The following is a 20,000-nucleotide window of genomic DNA, read 5'->3' as shown; positions in this document are numbered from 1 at the left end:
GAAAAAAAACAACAGATTAATCTTTTCAGGGAAGCGTGGGATCTTAATTCGACACAATTAAATCAAAAGGAGCCGTTCTTGACGCTCTAAAGAGCAGGAACCGATTGAGATGTGTGAGATGTTTGGGGTTAGTGGTGTCGAGGGGATAAGGGACAAGGCAGCGCTGTGTTTGTTTGGTTGTGCTTCACTGCATTCTCTAATTATGAAGTAATTTTACAAACTGAGGCAAACAGGACGAGTGTAAATACAGAGCAGCATTATATAACGTTATACTGGAAGTGAGGCACACAGAGACCACTCCTCCTCGACTGGGACTGACTGCATAAAGGCCACGCCTTCTTTACAGAGACTAATAGATACGGAGGACACGCCTCCTTTACAGAGACTAATAGATACAGAGGCCACGCCTCCTTTACAGAGACTAATAGATACGGAGGCCACGCCTCCTTTACAGAGACTAATAGATACAGAGACCACGTCTCCTTCACTGCAACAGACAGATACATAGGCCACACCTCCTTCACTAAGACAGACACATAAGCCACACCTCCTTCACTGACACTGACAGGTACACTTTTCTTCTCATGCAGGTTCTGGAGATTCTTGTCAGGGCTGTGGTCGAAGATCTCCCTGATCACCGTGGCGACCGGGCCTCCAATCACAGAGCCAAGCTGCGGGAGCTGTTCGGCCGAGTCTCTGCCAGCTGCAGCACCGACGCCCAAATATGGAAGCAGTACGCCCGTCTCTATGGCGACGGCCGTAGCGACAACAAAGAGGACAACGAGAAGGTGGAGTTCGAAGAACTCTCCTGTCCCATGTGTTCTGAACAGCGAAATGTTCATCAGTTTAAATACTGGTATTAATTTATCACTATTTATTATATAAAGTGTGTGTGTGTGTGTGTGCGTGTGTGCGTGTATGTTTAGGCGCTGCACTTCCTGTCTAAAGCCCACCGGTGTGAGATGCAGAACTCCGGCTGGGAAAAAGACACGTGCAGCTTTAAAGACGTGATGAGGGGAGCGGTGGACGTGGCCACTGGTGAGGACACGCGCATATTTACATTTGAATGGGTTTGAATATTAAAATGATCACGTGTTTGAATATTAATGAGCGTACACAGTCATACATCACTCAGTATAATCTCATTTATATCACACACTCCACCTGTCACTTCCGTGATCTTTCAGATTAGTTTTAATTCATTTACACACACTGTTTATTGTTCAGCATTAAACAGGTTACAAAACATCCCTAGATGAGGCTACTTAAAATTAATGGCACCCTCTGTGCAAACTTCTTTACTTGGATCATTTTCTGTTGTTGCTATATGAAGTTATATATAAGGGATGAACCTCTGTGTGTGCTGCTGCTGCAGGAAAATAATCAACGATGAAACTAAACGATCTACGTTCCTACGTTCTAATGCTAATTCTGCAGCGCTGTGGTGGAGTCAGAAAACGTACTATTGGTGTTAAAAATACTTTATTTAGCTATTTGTTGCTGAAAAGAGAAATGATGTGTTAGAGGAATATACGTGAACAGAGGGAGTGTAGTCGTAGTTACTCCTACGTGAAAAACCTTTAGTTCAGGGCTACATCGTGTGCCTCTTTGGATCAGTAAATTACGTGAAAATGACCCAGTGAAAGCCCTGATGAGTGCAGCAGCACAACAAAACGCAGATGTGCACGACGCCTTTATTACACAATCTGTACACCTGCTCGTCTGGAAGTTATATTCAGTTTGCCGTGTGTGTGTGTGTGTGTGTGTGTGTGTGTGTGTGAGAGCTAGTGTATGTGCACGCTTAGTCTCGGATGGAAACTGATCTCTAATGCCCCCATTGTCAATTAATAACGTACACACACACACACACACACACCTCCACCTTTTGTCCTTCAGGGGCTCACCGTTGATCTTAGTGATTTATAAAGGAGCTGATATGAGAGAGTGTGCTGTCCCACCTACGCCATTGTGTGTGTGTGTGTGTGTGTGTGTGTGTGTGTGTGAGTGAGCGAGCGTGTTTATATGTGTGACACCATGTCATTTTTCATGTGTGCAGATTATTTATACGTTGTACTAGATATATCTGTCTATTTCACTGTGTGTGTGTGTGTGCATGTGTGTGGGTGTGTGTGTGTGTGTGTGTGTGGGGGGGGGGGGGGGGGGGGTCAATGAATCACATCACTTTGACCTTTCCTGCTGGTCACAGCTTGAGAAGACGGTGTGTGTGAGAGAGAAAGATAATGGCTGTGCTGATGCATTCTAGGAAATATTCTGCTCCATCCGAGGAAGACTGCACACACACACACACACACACACACACACACACACACACACACACAGTGCTGGTTTTAGTTTGTCTGTGTTCCCTTTATCGTTATTCGATCTGCGTCCCCTATTTAATACCAGATCTGCATCCCCAGTGTAGTTAATGGATGTGTTCCCTCTGTAGTTACCCAATCTGCATCCTGCTGCATACCTGAACTGTGTCCCATATGCACTTACCCAATCTGTGTCCACTGTACAGTCACCTGGTCCGCATTTCCTGTCTAATTGCCTGATGTGTGTCTACTGTATATTTACCCAATCTGCATCCCCTGTGGTTACTTGACCTGTGTTCCTTGTATAGTTACCTGATCTGTGTTACATCTGTACTTACCTGATCTGCATATACCCTATCCTACAGCATACCTGACCGGTGTCCCTTGTGTAGTTATCTGATCTGTGTTCCCTCTGCAGTTACGCAATCTACATCCCCTGTGTATTTTCCTGATCCGTGCCCCCTGCATTGTAGCCCAATCTGAGGCCCCTGCCATTGTGTCGTTACCTGTTATGCCCCAGAAGTGATGATGTACTCTGCGTGTTCTGCACTGCTGCTCGATCTGCGTCCTTCTTGTCCTCTTTATAGTGAGATGTGAACTGTCCTGGCAAGCCTCTTTGAGACAAACGTGGATATTTGCGGACAAACTGTCCTAGCTTGTCTTCGGAACTTTATGGCATCATCGCGGTTTGCTCGGGCTGTCGGCTCGTGGGACGCTGCCCCCTAGAGTTTCAGTTTATATTGCGCCTTGTGGGCATGTGACTGCGATTACGGGGGGCGTGCAAAACTGACGCTCCCAACAAGGTTCATTACTGCTGAGATGAACACAATGCTGTAGAAAGGTCATGCTCTCATCAGTGTACTCGTCATCCATCCTCCTATTCGTGTGTGTGTGTGAGAGAGAGAGAGAGATTACACATTGAGTTGAAAAACAATGCCATCCAAGTTCAGCAGGACAAACAGATTGAGAAGAAATATCACACACACACACACACACACACACACACTTTTTTCTCCACTCAGTAGCATTTATAATGACCCTGGTGCCCTTTAACCCCCAGAAGCTCTCGCTGTCTCTGATGTTTAATGTTTAATGTTGACCTCCATCCCTCTGTCTCCCACCCACTGAGCTGAAGGTGTTTAATAACCTTCCCTTCTCTCTCTCTCTCTCTCTCTCTCTCTCTCTCTCTCTCTCTCTCTCTCTCTCTCTCTCTCAGTGTCTCTCCGCTGTAGCAGGGCGAAGTCGAATCCTCAGGAAGCGCTGCAGTTACTCTCGTCGGCTCGGCTCAGTCTGAAGAGCTTAGCCGCTAAGGCTAAAGTCAGTAGCACCGCTCCATCCATCACTCAATCCCTTCATCCCTCCATCCTAACGTTCCTCTTTCTGCTAAGATTTGCATTTTTATTCACTAGGTTGGCTTTCTCTGGCGTTACGTTAGCTTTAGTTCGCTATGTTAGCTTTCACGGTCTTGATTAGCATTATTCACTTGCTAGGTTGGGTATTGCTCACTAGACAAGTTTTCAAGATTTGCTCCGCCCACTTTTCACTGAAAGAGGAGAAATATTCATGTCACCAAACTTATTTTATATACATATTTATTTATATGTGTTTATATATTGCTCTGAACTTTTAACCTCGTGTTTGACCTCCACAGCAACTCTACACTGACGTAGCGACCGGAGAAATTCACGCCGAGCTCCACGACGACGTCGCGCAACTGGAGCGGCTAATCACCGAGCTACAGGACCTGAGCGCCGAGCTGCGTGGCCAATCAGAATAAGTTCCACTACAAAGCCCCGCCTTCTTTTCCTCCTTTCTCCAGCTTCTACAGTGTTGCACTGTGTACGTTAAAATGTGCTAATAAACCATTCTAGTCCTGAAAATTCAGAATAAAAGGTGGTGGTGTGTTTTTTGTTTTTGTTAACAGACTCCGCCTTTTTTCTTCTCTAACATGGATTGTTAGTTAAAGTGTGCATTAATGTCGTGAATCTAAATAATTAAATACATTTAAATATTTATGCATTTCACACCCTGTATAAAAACACACTCAAATATTTTCAGCTCAGTTTAGGGAATATTTACTCGATATATAGACGTCAATATTTAAGAAAAAGTTTGTAATGGATCTGAAAACTGCTCGAGAATTGCTTCAGGTAAAACGTTTTAGTTTTTAAATAAATTGCAAACTAGGAACTTTAATAATGGTGTTTGTAATTATCAGGACTTTTTTTTTTCTTTGTTTTTGGACTAACTCCAAAATGTGGCTTTTAATTCCGTTTTAATGTTTTAATGATTTAAAATAAGGTATTTGTTAAAGTATCTGTAGAAATGTCTGCACTTATCAGCCGTCGTCTTTCATCGATCTTTTCCTTGTGGTGATTTTTTTTTGCCCTTATATGGGCGTCTACTTTTTGTCCTCACACGAGATCAGACTCCGTGTAGTGGATGTTTGTTTAAGGCATTTTAACCAGACGGAACAGAAAACTTCAGAAAGTTCACAGAACTCGGCTTACTTCCAGAAACGGCCTTTTTTTTAACTGCAGGGGAAAAACCCCACAGCGCTGAGAATCTGGAGAATGGTTTTGATTAACTCTTTGCTAATGCGTCCTGTTACATCATCCTTCTGGGAATGAAAAGAACTCGCTCGTCTTTTCCTACAGGACTTCAGGAAGTGACGTCACAGTTTATAATCCAAAAAGAAAGTTCTAGAAAGTTCCAGTACAAAGTTTTACGTAGTTCAGCTAGCATCACTTAGCTTTGTACTGAAATGAGCTGCAACACACTGATAATGAACGGGTAGTTAATGACGTTCATCCCTGAAGTCTGTAAGGAGAAATGTGTTTATGGAAGGAGTTTCCAGTGTCAACGATTTTATTACAGTCATAGGTAAATTTGTGGAATTAAATTTGTTCCTTGTGTGTGGGCGGGGCTTAACAGCGCTTTACTCTCATTGGCTAGTGAGATTTAGATGGACGGCTCCCTGACCAGGAAGTAGAGACTTCAGTGGTGTGAATTATGGAGCGCGTTCTGGATGCAGTTCTCTGTATAATTCTAGTGTTTGTATTTTTTAGTAGAAGTTACTTCTTTACGTGTTTCAGTAGATTAGGTCGTAATTAATATTTGAGGTTTCGGACTCGTACGACTTTTTTTCCGAGACGAGCTCTCGGGAGCGGCACGGAGCGGTGTGATCGTCATCATCCTCCTCAGCTGGACACTCGAACTGTCCATGCAAATCTCACTAGCCAATGAGAGTAAATTGCTGTGAAGCCCCGCCCACATGTTAGATTTGTGATAGAACGGCGAATGTAAACGTGTGAAGTGTGAACAAAACTTTACAAAGCGTGAATGAAACCTCAGGCAGCGCGTTCATAAAGCAGGATTAGTTTTCAGCTTCAGAGAGCTTTTCTTCTTTCGCACTGTATTTTAGTTCATTTATTAAAAATTTAAGTTCAGTACGTTTGGCACAAATTTAATCCTATATAAAGCTTGTTTTTTCAGTGTCTTGTTGATGAGCAAGGTTTTATTTCTTTAGCGTGTTTTACAGTGAACACTGTCGCAGACATTGACACAAATCCGGATGGAAGTTTGAAATGGGTTGACGCGTATTTTTACACCACACATATTGCCCCTGTTGGCTCCGCCCATGTTGTCACTGGGAGTCCTGCCACATCCAGCTTTATTTTATTTAAAACTGCATAACTTCATGTGACCTACTCAGAGGAATCAATCCCATGATTCCATTCGTTACAGAAACATAAATGATGCAACGTTCGCTCCGATATGATGATGTCACTACGATATTATACACCGCGATGAAAAGTCAAGCATCTCGCATACCTGAGAGATATCAGCATGTCTTCGCTGTTTCTGAGGAAACACGAGCTTCAATTCCTGGAAGTTTGTTGACGTTTTGTGAAAGTTGGGACCTTCAGAAGACTGAGACTGAACAAACATCCTGTTTGTGTGTGTGTGTGTGTGTGTGTGTGTGTGGGCGAGGGGAACTGATTTAAGTGCTTCCAGATTCTGTATGATTATATAACAGTGCTGACTAACCACAGAGATGAAATGCTGAAGTTCGTTATTACAGCCTCCTGGACAAACACGGGTTTCCTGCTCATGCAGCAGATTCCTGAGTCTCGTGAGAACAACTATGAGGAAAGTTGCACAGGAAGTGATGGAATGATGGAGTGATGGCAGGTTAAGTCCTCTGATCAGTTCCTCCCTCGATTTACAGTCTTTCAGATAGAAACTGAGTCATATTTCTAATCCGGACTGACTCCGAGGGCTGGGCGATATAACGATATAATATCCATATCGTGATTAATCACATAACAGTAGACTTCTGAGATATCCTGATAACGTCAGTACTTTTATAACTATTACTCTGACTCGAAGCAGCTGATTGGTTTGTTAACATTTTATAGTAATATTAATAGTAGTACTAGTAGTTGTTGTTGTATTAATATTTTAGTAGTAGTAATAGTATTTCTAGGATTATTAATAATAATCGTCATTGCAGTAATCATAGAAGTAGTTGTAGTCTTTCCAGTAATGTGTAGTAGTAATACAGGAGTAATAATACAGGAGGAGTAATAGAGGAGGAGTAATAAAGGAGTAATAGAGGAGTAATAGAGGAGTAATAGAGGAGGAGTAATAGAGGAGTAATAGAGGAGTAGTAATAGAGGAGTAATAGAGGCATAATAGAGGAGTAATAGAGGAGTAATAGAGGAGTAATAGAAGAGGAGCAATAGAGGAGTAATAGAGGAGGAGTAATAGAGGAGTAATAGAGGAGTAATAGAGGAGGAGTAATAGAGGAGTAATAGAGGAGTAATAGAGGAGTAGTAATAGAGGAGTAGTAATAGAGGAGTAATAGAGGCATAATAGAGGAGTAATAGAGGAGTAATAGAAGAGGAGCAATAGAGGAGTAATAGAAGAGGAGTAATAGAGGAGTAATAGAGGAGGAGTAATAGAGGAGTAGTAATAGAGGAGGAGTAATAGAGGAGTAATAGAGGCGTAATAGAGGAGTAATAGAGGCGGAGTAATAGAGGCGGAGTAATAGAGGAGGAGTAATAGAGGAGTAATAGAGGAGTAGTAATAGAGGAGTAATAGAGGAGTAATAGAGGAGTAATAGAGGAGGAGTAATAGAGGAGTAATAGAGGAGTAATAGAGGAGGAGCAATAAAGGAGTAATAGAGGAGGAGTAATAGAGGCGTAATAGAGGCGTAGTAATAGAGGAGGAGTAATAGAGGAGTAGTAATAGAGGAGTAATAGAGGAGGAGTAATAGAGGAGTAGTAATAGAGGAGGAGTAATACAGGAGTAATAGAGGAGTAATAGAGGAGTAATAGAGGAGGAGTAATAGAGTAGTAATAGAGTAGTAATAGAGGAGTAATAGAGGAGTAATAGAGGCGTAATAGAGGAGGAGTAATAGAGTAGTAATAGAGGAGGAGTAATAGAGGAGTAATAGAGGAGTAGTAATAGAGGAGTAATAGAGGAGTAATAGAGGAGTAATAGAGGCGTAATAGAGGAGTAATAGAGGAGTAGTAATAGAGGAGTAATAGAGGCATAATAGAGGAGTAATAGAGGAGTAATAGAGGAGTAATAGAGGAGGAGTAATAGAGTAGTAATAGAGGAGTAATAGAGGAGTAATAGAGGAGTAATAGAAGAGGAGCAATAAAGGAGTAATAGAGGAGGAGTAATAGAGGAGTAATAGAGGAGTAATAGAGGCGTAATAGAGGCGTAATAGAGGAGGAGTAATAGAGGAGGAGTAATAGAGTAGTAATAGAGGAGGAGTAATAGAGGAGGAGTAATAGAGGAGTAATAGAGGAGTAGTAATAGAGGAGGAGTAATAGAGGAGGAGTAATAGAGGAGTAATAGAGGAGTAATAGAGGCATAATAGAGGAGTAGTAATAGAGGAGTAATAGAGGAGGAGTAATAGAGGAGGAGTAATAGAGGAGTAGTAATAGAGGAGGAGTAATAGAGGAGGAGTAATAGAGGAGGAGTAATAGAGGAGTAATAGAGGCGTAATAGAGGAGGAGTAATAGAGGAGTAATAGAGGAGGAGTAATAGAGGAGGAGTAATAGAGGAGTAGTAATAGAGGAGGAGTAATAGAGGAGGAGTAATAGAGGAGTAATAGAGGAGTAGTAATAGAGGAGTAATAGAGGAGGAGTAATAGAGGCGTAATAGAGGAGTAATAGAGGAGGAGTAATAGAGGAGGAGTAATAGAGGAGGAGTAATAGAGGAGTAATAGAGGCATAATAGAGGAGTAGTAATAGAGGAGTAATAGAGGAGGAGTAATAGAGGAGGAGTAATAGAGGAGTAGTAATAGAGGAGTAGTAATAGAGGAGGAGTAATAGAGGAGGAGTAATAGAGGAGGAGTAATAGAGGAGTAGTAATAGAGGAGTAATAGAGGAGGAGTAATAGAGGAGGAGTAATAGAGGCGTAATAGAGGAGTAATAGAGGAGGAGTAATAGAGGAGGAGTAATAGAGGAGGAGTAATAGAGGAGTAATAGAGGAGTAATAGAGGCATAATAGAGGAGTAGTAATAGAGGAGTAATAGAGGAGGAGTAATAGAGGAGGAGTAATAGAGGAGTAGTAATAGAGGAGGAGTAATAGAGGAGGAGTAATAGAGGCGTAATAGAGGAGTAGTAATAGAGGAGTAGTAATAGAGGAGGAGTAATAGAGGAGTAGTAATAGAGGAGGAGTAATAGAGGAGTAGTAATAGAGGAGTAATAGAGGAGTAATAGAGGAGTAATAGAGGAGGAGTAATAGAGGAGGAGTAATAGAGGAGTAATAGAGGAGTAATAGAGGAGGAGTAATAGAGGAGTAGTAATAGAGGAGGAGTAATAGAGGAGTAGTAATAGAGGAGTAATAGAGGAGTAATAGAGGAGTAATAGAGGAGTAATAGAGGAGGAGTAATAGAGGAGGAGTAATAGAGGAGTAATAGAGGAGTAATAGAGGCGTAGTAATAGAGGAGTAGTAATAGAGGAGGAGTAATAGAGGAGTAGTAATAGAGGAGGAGTAATAGAGGAGTAGTAATAGAGGAGTAATAGAGGCGTAATAGAGGAGTAGTAATAGAGGAGTAGTAATAGAGGAGGAGTAATAGAGGAGTAGTAATAGAGGAGTAATAGAGGAGTAATAGAGGAGTAATAGAGGAGTAATAGAGGAGTAATAATAGAGGAGGAGTAATAGAGGAGGAGTAATAGAGGAGTAATAGAGGCGTAATAGAGGAGTAGTAATAGAGGAGTAGTAATAGAGGAGGAGTAATAGAGGAGTAGTAATAGAGGAGGAGTAATAGAGGAGTAATAGAGGAGGAGTAATAGAGGCGTAATAGAGGAGTAATAGAGGAGTAATAGAGGAGGAGTAATAGAGGAGGAGTAATAGAGGAGTAGTAATAGAGGAGGAGTAATAGAGGAGTAATAGAGGCGTAATAGAGGAGTAGTAATAGAGGAGTAGTAATAGAGGAGGAGTAATAGAGGAGTAGTAATAGAGGAGGAGTAATAGAGGAGTAATAGAGGAGGAGTAATAGAGGCGTAATAGAGGAGTAATAGAGGAGTAATAGAGGAGGAGTAATAGAGGAGTAATAGAGGAGTAGTAATAGAGGAGTAATAGAGGAGGAGTAATAGAGGAGGAGTAATAGAGGAGGAGTAATAGAGGAGGAGTAATAGAGGAGTAGTAATAGAGGAGTAATAGAGGAGGAGTAATAGAGGCGTAATAGAGGAGTAATAGAGGAGGAGTAATAGAGGAGGAGTAATAGAGGAGGAGTAATAGAGGAGTAATAGAGGAGTAATAGAGGCATAATAGAGGAGTAGTAATAGAGGAGTAATAGAGGAGGAGTAATAGAGGAGGAGTAATAGAGGAGTAGTAATAGAGGAGTAATAGAGGAGGAGTAATAGAGGCGTAATAGAGGAGTAATAGAGGAGGAGTAATAGAGGAGGAGTAATAGAGGAGGAGTAATAGAGGAGTAATAGAGGAGTAATAGAGGCATAATAGAGGAGTAGTAATAGAGGAGTAATAGAGGAGGAGTAATAGAGGAGGAGTAATAGAGGAGTAGTAATAGAGGAGGAGTAATAGAGGAGGAGTAATAGAGGAGTAATAGAGGCGTAATAGAGGAGTAGTAATAGAGGAGTAGTAATAGAGGAGGAGTAATAGAGGAGTAGTAATAGAGGAGGAGTAATAGAGGAGTAGTGATAGAGGAGTAATAGAGGAGTAATAGAGGAGTAATAGAGGAGGAGTAATAGAGGAGTAATAGAGGAGTAGTAATAGAGGAGGAGTAATAGAGGAGGAGTAATAGAGGAGTAATAGAGGAGTAGTAATAGAGGAGTAGTAATAGAGGAGGAGTAATAGAGGAGTAGTAATAGAGGAGGAGTAATAGAGGAGGAGTAATAGAGGAGTAATAGAGGCGTAATAGAGGAGTAGTAATAGAGGAGTAGTAATAGAGGAGGAGTAATAGAGGAGTAGTAATAGAGGAGGAGTAATAGAGGAGTAATAGAGGAGGAGTAATAGAGGCGTAATAGAGGAGTAATAGAGGAGTAATAGAGGAGGAGTAATAGAGGAGGAGTAATAGAGGAGGAGTAATAGAGGAGTAGTAATAGAGGAGGAGTAATAGAGGAGTAATAGAGGCGTAATAGAGGAGTAGTAATAGAGGAGTAGTAATAGAGGAGGAGTAATAGAGGAGTAGTAATAGAGGAGGAGTAATAGAGGAGTAATAGAGGCGTAATAGAGGAGTAATAGAGGAGTAATAGAGGAGGAGTAATAGAGGAGTAATAGAGGAGTAGTAATAGAGGAGTAGTAATAGAGGAGTAATAGAGGAGGAGTAATAGAGGAGGAGTAATAGAGGAGGAGTAATAGAGGAGTAGTAATAGAGGAGTAATAGAGGAGGAGTAATAGAGGAGGAGTAATAGAGGAGGAGTAATAGAGGAGTAATAGAGGAGTAATAGAGGCATAATAGAGGAGTAGTAATAGAGGAGTAATAGAGGAGGAGTAATAGAGGAGTAATAGAGGAGTAATAGAGGAGGCGTAATAGAGGAGTAATAGAGGAGGAGTAATAGAGGAGGAGTAATAGAGGAGGAGTAATAGAGGAGTAATAGAGGAGTAGTAATAGAGGAGGAGTAATAGAGGAGGAGTAATAGAGGAGTAATAGAGGCGTAATAGAGGAGTAGTAATAGAGGAGGAGTAATAGAGGAGGAGTAATAGAGGAGTAGTAATAGAGGAGGAGTAATAGAGGAGTAGTAATAGAGGAGGAGTAATAGAGGAGTAGTAATAGAGGAGTAATAGAGGCGTAATAGAGGAGTAGTAATAGAGGAGTAGTAATAGAGGAGGAGTAATAGAGGAGTAGTAATAGAGGAGTAATAGAGGAGTAATAGAGGAGTAATAGAGGAGTAGTAATAGAGGAGGAGTAATAGAGGAGGAGTAATAGAGGAGTAATAGAGGCGTAATAGAGGAGTAGTAATAGAGGAGTAGTAATAGAGGAGGAGTAATAGAGGAGTAGTAATAGAGGAGGAGTAATAGAGGAGTAATAGAGGAGGAGTAATAGAGGCGTAATAGAGGAGTAATAGAGGAGTAATAGAGGAGGAGTAATAGAGGAGGAGTAATAGAGGAGTAGTAATAGAGGAGGAGTAATAGAGGAGTAATAGAGGCGTAATAGAGGAGTAGTAATAGAGGAGTAGTAATAGAGGAGGAGTAATAGAGGAGTAGTAATAGAGGAGGAGTAATAGAGGAGTAATAGAGGAGGAGTAATAGAGGCGTAATAGAGGAGTAATAGAGGAGTAATAGAGGAGGAGTAATAGAGGAGTAATAGAGGAGTAGTAATAGAGGAGTAGTAATAGAGGAGGAGTAATAGAGGAGGAGTAATAGAGGAGTAATAGAGGAGGAGTAATAGAGGAGGAGTAATAGAGGAGGAGTAATAGAGGAGTAGTAATAGAGGAGTAATAGAGGAGGAGTAATAGAGGAGGAGTAATAGAGGAGGAGTAATAGAGGAGTAATAGAGGAGTAATAGAGGCATAATAGAGGAGTAGTAATAGAGGAGTAATAGAGGAGGAGTAATAGAGGAGTAATAGAGGAGTAATAGAGGAGGCGTAATAGAGGAGTAATAGAGGAGGAGTAATAGAGGAGGAGTAATAGAGGAGGAGTAATAGAGGAGTAATAGAGGAGGAGTAATAGAGGAGGAGTAATAGAGGAGTAATAGAGGAGTAATAGAGGAGTAATAGAGGAGGAGTAATAGAGGAGGAGTAATAGAGGAGGAGTAATAGAGGAGTAATAGAGGAGGAGTAATAGAGGAGGAGTAATAGAGGAGTAATAGAGGAGTAATAGAGGCATAATAGAGGAGTAGTAATAGAGGAGTAATAGAGGAGGAGTAATAGAGGAGTAATAGAGGAGTAATAGAGGAGGCGTAATAGAGGAGTAATAGAGGAGGAGTAATAGAGGAGGAGTAATAGAGGAGGAGTAATAGAGGAGTAATAGAGGAGTAGTAATAGAGGAGGAGTAATAGAGGAGTAGTAATAGAGGAGGAGTAATAGAGGAGTAATAGAGGAGGAGTAATAGAGGCGTAATAGAGGAGTAATAGAGGAGTAATAGAGGAGGAGTAATAGAGGAGTAATAGAGGAGTAGTAATAGAGGAGTAGTAATAGAGGAGGAGTAATAGAGGAGTAATAGAGGAGGAGTAATAGAGGAGGAGTAATAGAGGAGGAGTAATAGAGGAGTAGTAATAGAGGAGTAATAGAGGAGGAGTAATAGAGGAGGAGTAATAGAGGAGGAGTAATAGAGGAGTAATAGAGGAGTAATAGAGGCATAATAGAGGAGTAGTAATAGAGGAGTAATAGAGGAGGAGTAATAGAGGAGTAATAGAGGAGTAATAGAGGAGGCGTAATAGAGGAGTAATAGAGGAGGAGTAATAGAGGAGGAGTAATAGAGGAGGAGTAATAGAGGAGTAATAGAGGAGGAGTAATAGAGGAGGAGTAATAGAGGAGTAATAGAGGAGTAATAGAGGAGGAGTAATAGAGGAGGAGTAATAGAGGAGGAGTAATAGAGGAGTAGTAATAGAGGAGTAATAGAGGAGGAGTAATAGAGGAGGAGTAATAGAGGAGTAATAGAGGAGTAATAGAGGCATAATAGAGGAGTAGTAATAGAGGAGTAATAGAGGAGGAGTAATAGAGGAGTAATAGAGGAGTAATAGAGGAGGCGTAATAGAGGAGTAATAGAGGAGGAGTAATAGAGGAGGAGTAATAGAGGAGGAGTAATAGAGGAGGAGTAATAGAGGAGTAATAGAGGAGTAGTAATAGAGGAGGAGTAATAGAGGAGGAGTAATAGAGGAGTAATAGAGGCGTAATAGAGGAGTAGTAATAGAGGAGTAGTAATAGAGGAGGAGTAATAGAGGAGTAGTAATAGAGGAGGAGTAATAGAGGAGTAGTAATAGAGGAGTAATAGAGGCGTAATAGAGGAGTAGTAATAGAGGAGTAGTAATAGAGGAGGAGTAATAGAGGAGTAGTAATAGAGGAGGAGTAATAGAGGAGTAGTAATAGAGGAGTAATAGAGGCGTAATAGAGGAGTAGTAATAGAGGAGTAGTAATAGAGGAGGAGTAATAGAGGAGTAGTAATAGAGGAGTAATAGAGGAGTAATAGAGGAGTAATAGAGGAGGAGTAATAGAGGAGTAATAGAGGAGTAGTAATAGAGGAGGAGTAATAGAGGAGGAGTAATAGAGGAGTAATAGAGGCGTAATAGAGGAGTAGTAATAGAGGAGTAGTAATAGAGGAGGAGTAATAGAGGAGTAGTAATAGAGGAGGAGTAATAGAGGAGTAATAGAGGAGGAGTAATAGAGGCGTAATAGAGGAGTAATAGAGGAGTAATAGAGGAGGAGTAATAGAGGAGGAGTAATAGAGGAGTAGTAATAGAGGAGGAGTAATAGAGGAGTAATAGAGGCGTAATAGAGGAGTAGTAATAGAGGAGTAGTAATAGAGGAGGAGTAATAGAGGAGTAGTAATAGAGGAGGAGTAATAGAGGAGTAATAGAGGAGGAGTAATAGAGGCGTAATAGAGGAGTAATAGAGGAGTAATAGAGGAGGAGTAATAGAGGAGTAATAGAGGAGTAGTAATAGAGGAGTAGTAATAGAGGAGGAGTAATAGAGGAGGAGTAATAGAGGAGGAGTAATAGAGGAGTAATAGAGGAGTAATAGAGGAGGAGTAATAGAGGAGGAGTAATAGAGGAGGAGTAATAGAGGAGTAATAGAGGAGGAGTAATAGAGGAGGAGTAATAGAGGAGGAGTAATAGAGGAGTAATAGAGGAGTAATAGAGGCATAATAGAGGAGTAGTAATAGAGGAGTAATAGAGGAGGAGTAATAGAGGAGTAATAGAGGAGTAATAGAGGAGGCGTAATAGAGGAGTAATAGAGGAGGAGTAATAGAGGAGGAGTAATAGAGGAGGAGTAATAGAGGAGGAGTAATAGAGGAGTAATAGAGGAGTAATAGAGGAGGCGTAATAGAGGAGTAATAGAGGAGGAGTAATAGAGGAGGAGTAATAGAGGAGGAGTAATAGAGGAGTAATAGAGGAGTAATAGAGGAGTAATAGAGGAGGAGTAATAGAGGAGTAATAGAGGAGTAATAGAGGAGTAGTAATAGAGGAGAAGTAATAGAGGAGGAGTAATAGAGGAGTAATAGAGGAGTAATAGAGGAGGAGTAATAGAGGAGGAGTAATAGAGGAGGAGTAATAGAGGAGTAATAGAGGAGTAATAGAGGAGTAATAGAGGAGGAGTAATAGAGGAGTAATAGAGGAGGAGTAATACAGCATTATTGTTGTATCTAGATGGAACAGAAAATCACTCTAATAAGATCCAAGTCTTACTCTGTAAGTGAAATAAGAAGAAGTGGACTCTTGGGAAATATTAAAACCATTACATCCTAATGGGAAAAATATTTAATGAAAACAATCGAGTCAGTTCGCATTAGGAAGTGAAGCAATATCTGTAAGTTTTTTTCCAGCAGGATCAGTAATCTTTCCTCTCTGATTCTTCATCTCGGACTTTACTCTCCTCCTCCTCTCCTCTATCTGCTCATTATTTAATCCTATAAATAGCGCTGACCTCGGATCAGCTCGGTGACTCGGTTCTACTGCACCGCGATCTGTTTTTAACCCTGAATGACTCACGCTGCTGCTATTCTGTGACCTCACCCTCAAAATGTATTCATTTATATATCTATAAATATTTTATTTAAGGTTGAAGTAAGTTTATAAATATGTATGGGACAGCTTGTCCTCTGCTGGACAGGGTTACGTTATACTGTAACTTTACACCACCTGAGTCCTGCACTCTGATTGGTCAGAAGGTGGTGATTAGTTCTCTATAACAGCGTCTCTGATGGTCGCGCAGGTTTATATTAATGCACTCGTTCTAATGCGTTATCGTTTCTATAGCAACTGTATGGCCACCTGTCTGTCTGTCTGTCTGTCTGTCTGGATGTCTAGTGATAATTTGTCTATAACAAGTTAATTAACTAGGATTTTTTAAATAAATGGCTATTTATCTCTGTCTATATATCTGTCTGTCTTTCTCTTTTATCTGCCTGATTATTTCTCTCTCCGTTTATTTATCTGTCTCTCTGTCTTTCTGTATATCTTTCTGTATATCTGTCTATATGTATGTCTGTTTGTCTTTATCTGTCTGTGTGTCTATCTGTCTTTCTTTTCACCTGTCTGTCTCAATGTCTATTTGTCTGTCTCGTTATCTGTCTGTCTGTATATTTGTCTCGTTATCTGTCTCTGTATATCTGTCTGTCTTTTCACTTGTTTATTTATCTGTCTGTCTGAATATCTATCTGTCTGTCTATTTTTCTGTCTGTCTGTACATCTGTCTGTCTCTTGATCTGCCTGTCTATTCGCCTGTCTGTTTATCTGTCTTTATGTATACCTGTCTGTTTGTCTCTGTCTATTTATCAGTCCACCTATTTGTCTGTTTAGGTGTCTTTCCATCTGCCTGTTTATTCATCTATTTGTCTATGTATCTGTCTGTCTAGTTATCAGTCTGTCTGTATATATCTGTCTGTCTGTCAAGTTAGATGTCTTTTGATCTGTCTGTCTGAACAGTTCATCTGTTTAAAAGGTTATGAAGGTTTTTTTCAAATTCAGGAAAAAATTACAAAACATAGTTTTGTAGTAGTATTGTTTAAGTGTGTGTGTGTGTGTGCGTGTGTGTGTGTGTGTGTGTGTGTGTTGTATTATTAGTAAATGTTCCTGTAATATCCTGAGCTGTTGTTGTTGGCATGTTTGTGCGCTGTGTGTCTGCAGGGTGAGGAATAAACTCATGAACTTTACAGACACTGATATTAGATGATTAGATTTTATATATAAATACATAAAAATATTACGTCTATGAGACGACAGAAAGATACTGTATAGGGGTCAGAGGTCAAGTTCACAAGTGTAATGACTGAAATATTACTGCAGCTGATCGATGTAGAATAAACGTATAGAATTAAAACGATTGTTGATTAAATAACTCATAACGAATAAAGCGTCTCTAGAGTCCGTAAACTTTAATAAAAGAATAATAACGGGTTTAAAGAGTTTGGGGTAAAAGTGCAGATCAGTACTGAGCAGTTTCAGTGTCTGACCCAGTTTCACCCCGATATTAAACAGCTGTAGAAGTTCCCTGAAACTCAGGAAACAGGAAACAGGAACTGGTTAGTTAACAACTGAGTTAATATTAACATGACAATAACTGAAGACAATCCTCAGGATGATCAAATCAGCTGTAGGTTTATGAGCGTACTGTTTTACACGGGAATATGGGGTTTATAATGCGTTATGTTTACTTTACGTTTAAGAACATAAACAACAACAACAACAACAACAACAAATGAATCAGTTAGTTAAGCAGCTGTCTAGTTTACTATAACCTGATTAAGCTGGAACACAATCTCATATTCACACAATCCTCAGGGCTGCAAAATCTCATTCAGTGTTTTAACCTGAAGCTTTACACGCGCTATACATTTTACACGCTTTACACGTTTTACACGCTCTACACATTTTACACATTTGACACGTTTTACAACTTTTGCATGCTTTACATGTTTTACACACTTTTCACGCTTCACATGCTCTCCACACTCTACTCGCTTCATGCGTTCTACACACTCTACTCGCTTTACACACTCTACACACTCTACTCGCTTTACACACTCTACACGTTTTACACGCTTTACACTTTTTACACACTTTACACCCTTTTCACTCTCTACACGCTGTACACACTCTACACGCTCTGCACGCTGTACACACTTTACACGTTTTACAGGCTTTACACACTCTACACGCACTACACACTTTAAACGCTTTTCACACTTTACATTTGGCAGTTTTTAATTTTGGTAACATATTTCCCTCTTTAATGCTTTCTTTCTTTCTTTCTTTCTTTTTTTATATGTTCTGTCTTTCTTATATGTTCTTTCTTTTTTCTTTCTTACTTTGTCTTATATGTTCCTTTTTCTTTCTTATACATTTTCTTTTTTTTTCTTTATATCTTTCTTTCTTTTTCTTATACATTTGTTCTTTCTTCCTTCCTTTCCAAACCAGTTAGTTAGTTGTTCGTTACTTTAGTTCACTAATAAAATAAAATAAAAGTGAAGATATTAAAATGACTCATAAATATAAAAAATAAAGATATTTTTCAGTTGAATATCTTTTGCAGTTTATATATATATATATATATATATATATATATATTAGTTATTCACTTTACATGCAGTTAAGAAGTTATCACACACACACACACACACGCACACACACACGCATACATTCATGCATACTTCTCAGGGGTGGCTTTCAGGGATCTGCCCCCAATAAAGAGCCCCCTGCCCGTGACGTGTGGTGACGTCACGCGCCCGCAGGTGATTGGCTGTTGGGGCTTCTGACTTATAGAGCTGAGATTTTTTTCTTTTCTTTCTCTCTGTCTTGTACTTGAAGTTTTCTTTGCGCTTCTGATGGCCGGTACATGACACACCGCTCAGGGATTACACACACTCACACAGTATACACACTCTCTCTCTCTCTCTCACACACACACACACACACACACACACACTCTCCCCCGCGCGCATTAATCCGCTTTTTATCCTCATCTCTTTATTCTTCTCTTCCTCTCCGCTACTTTGGATACTTTTTTCTTCTTGTTTTGTTTTGTTTTGTTTTGTTTGTTTTTCCAGCTCGGGGATTTCTGGCTCTCTGAAGGGAAGCTCGTGCAGCGGACATGGCCGGGATCCGGTGGAACTTTACACCGCTTTTATTATCCTTATTATTATTATCATCATTATTGTCATTATTATTGTTATCGCCGTCGTGCGCGCTGCAGATGGACCGGGTGCGCGTGAGTTCCGTGTCCACGTACGGTGTGGAGCTCGTGGGCGTCGGTGGTCCGGTTCGGACCCGCAGGACGGGCACGGGCACGAGCACGGGCACGAGCGGACTGACCCATCACATGAAGCTCTCCGGGTAAGGCCGAGTCCCAAGCCTGCTTACTAGTGCACTTTGTAGGGTGTATAAACCAGTATAGTGCACGTATATAGGGAGGAGGGAGCTGAACCCTAAGTGTAGGGTATACACTGTAGGGTATAGGAGCTGTAATGTGCTCTATATGTAGTGCACGTGTGTAGGGAGTAGGGAACTCGAGCTGTAGTTTCCTCTCCTGTACAGTTCATGTAAACATCAATTAGAACCTTAGATAGATTGCTACAAGGCATATAGTGTACTTTGTAGGGTGTATGGACCATTACTGTGCACCCTATGCAGAGTAGGGAGTAGGGAGCTGAACTCCAAGTGGACTCTGTAGGATGTAGACACTGTAAATAGTGCAATTTCTAGGGTGTATGGGCAAAGTGTGTAGTGCACGTATAGGATTGTGAACTCTAAAAATGGCTCCTGATTTTGGAGTGCACTTATACATGTACTAGTCCCCTAAAGTGTAAAGTAGGACTCATGAGCCATTACTGTACACCCTGTGTAGTGCACTTGTATAGAGATTAGGGAGCTGAACCCATCATGGTTCCTTGTTGAACATGAAGTGCACTCTGTAGGGTATAGTTCCCTATAGAAACAGTTCTCTAGATACCTTCCTTTTATTTTTTATTTTTTTATTTTTTATTTTTTTTTTACACATAGTGTACTTTGTAGGCTATATGGATCAGTTGTAAAGTGTAAAGTGCACTACGTAGGGTATAATAGTATGTAAATGTACTGAAGTTCATAATTAGTATCTGATTTTGTAGTGCACTTCTATAGTAGGGGGTTAGACTCCTGACTGGATATAATAGTGCACTACATAGGGTGTAGGCATGAGTTCTGTAGTGAGCGAAATTCTATGTTTTCTCATTGCACATGTAGTGCACTACATGCAAAGTGGAAATCATTATTTCATTCCTGTTTAGTGCTTTTATTTTTACACCCCATGTGTAGTGCACTTATACACTTAATGGCGCACTTCTATAACCACTTATATAAGTGGTTCACGTAGTGAATAAAGTGGACTGTAGGGTGTATCATTATTTCATACCCTGGGCTAGTGGTAGCTCAGTGGTTCAGATGTTGGACTTCTGATTGGAAGATCATGTGTTCAAATCCCAGGACTGCCACTGCTGGGCCCCTGAGCAAGGCCCTTAAATGAGATAAATGTAAGTTGCTTTTGATAACGTCTGCCTAATGTC

General features: G+C 40.5%; 2 protein-coding genes across 3 annotated transcripts in view; both read left to right on the top strand.

Moving 5' to 3' along the window:
- Positions 1-4,224, top strand: part of ttc27 (tetratricopeptide repeat domain 27) — a 90,044-nt gene extending 85,820 nt beyond the window's left edge. Inside the window, exons 17-20 of the mRNA XM_017475638.3 lie at positions 591-788; positions 927-1,038; positions 3,535-3,635; positions 3,970-4,224. Coding sequence (XP_017331127.1) covers positions 591-788; positions 927-1,038; positions 3,535-3,635; positions 3,970-4,095 — 537 coding nt within the window. The 3' untranslated portion in view covers positions 4,096-4,224. The remainder of the gene's footprint in view (positions 1-590; positions 789-926; positions 1,039-3,534; positions 3,636-3,969) is intronic.
- A 13,987-nt stretch (positions 4,225-18,211) lies between these two features.
- The window catches only part of ltbp1 (latent transforming growth factor beta binding protein 1), a 59,214-nt gene continuing 57,425 nt past the window's right edge, over positions 18,212-20,000 (top strand). Inside the window, exon 1 of one of the 2 annotated variants that reach the window (XM_053682504.1) lies at positions 18,212-18,792. In XM_053682504.1, coding sequence (XP_053538479.1) covers positions 18,551-18,792 — 242 coding nt within the window. In that variant the 5' untranslated portion in view covers positions 18,212-18,550. The remainder of the gene's footprint in view (positions 18,793-20,000) is intronic. The other variant, XM_053682503.1, reaches the window with a different exon arrangement.

This window comes from Ictalurus punctatus, chromosome 9 (genome assembly GCF_001660625.3).
Source record: "Ictalurus punctatus breed USDA103 chromosome 9, Coco_2.0, whole genome shotgun sequence".
Lineage (NCBI taxonomy): Eukaryota > Metazoa > Chordata > Actinopteri > Siluriformes > Ictaluridae > Ictalurus > Ictalurus punctatus.
Note: the sequence above shows the minus strand (reverse complement) of the source record. Positions and strands in the feature narration are given on the sequence as shown.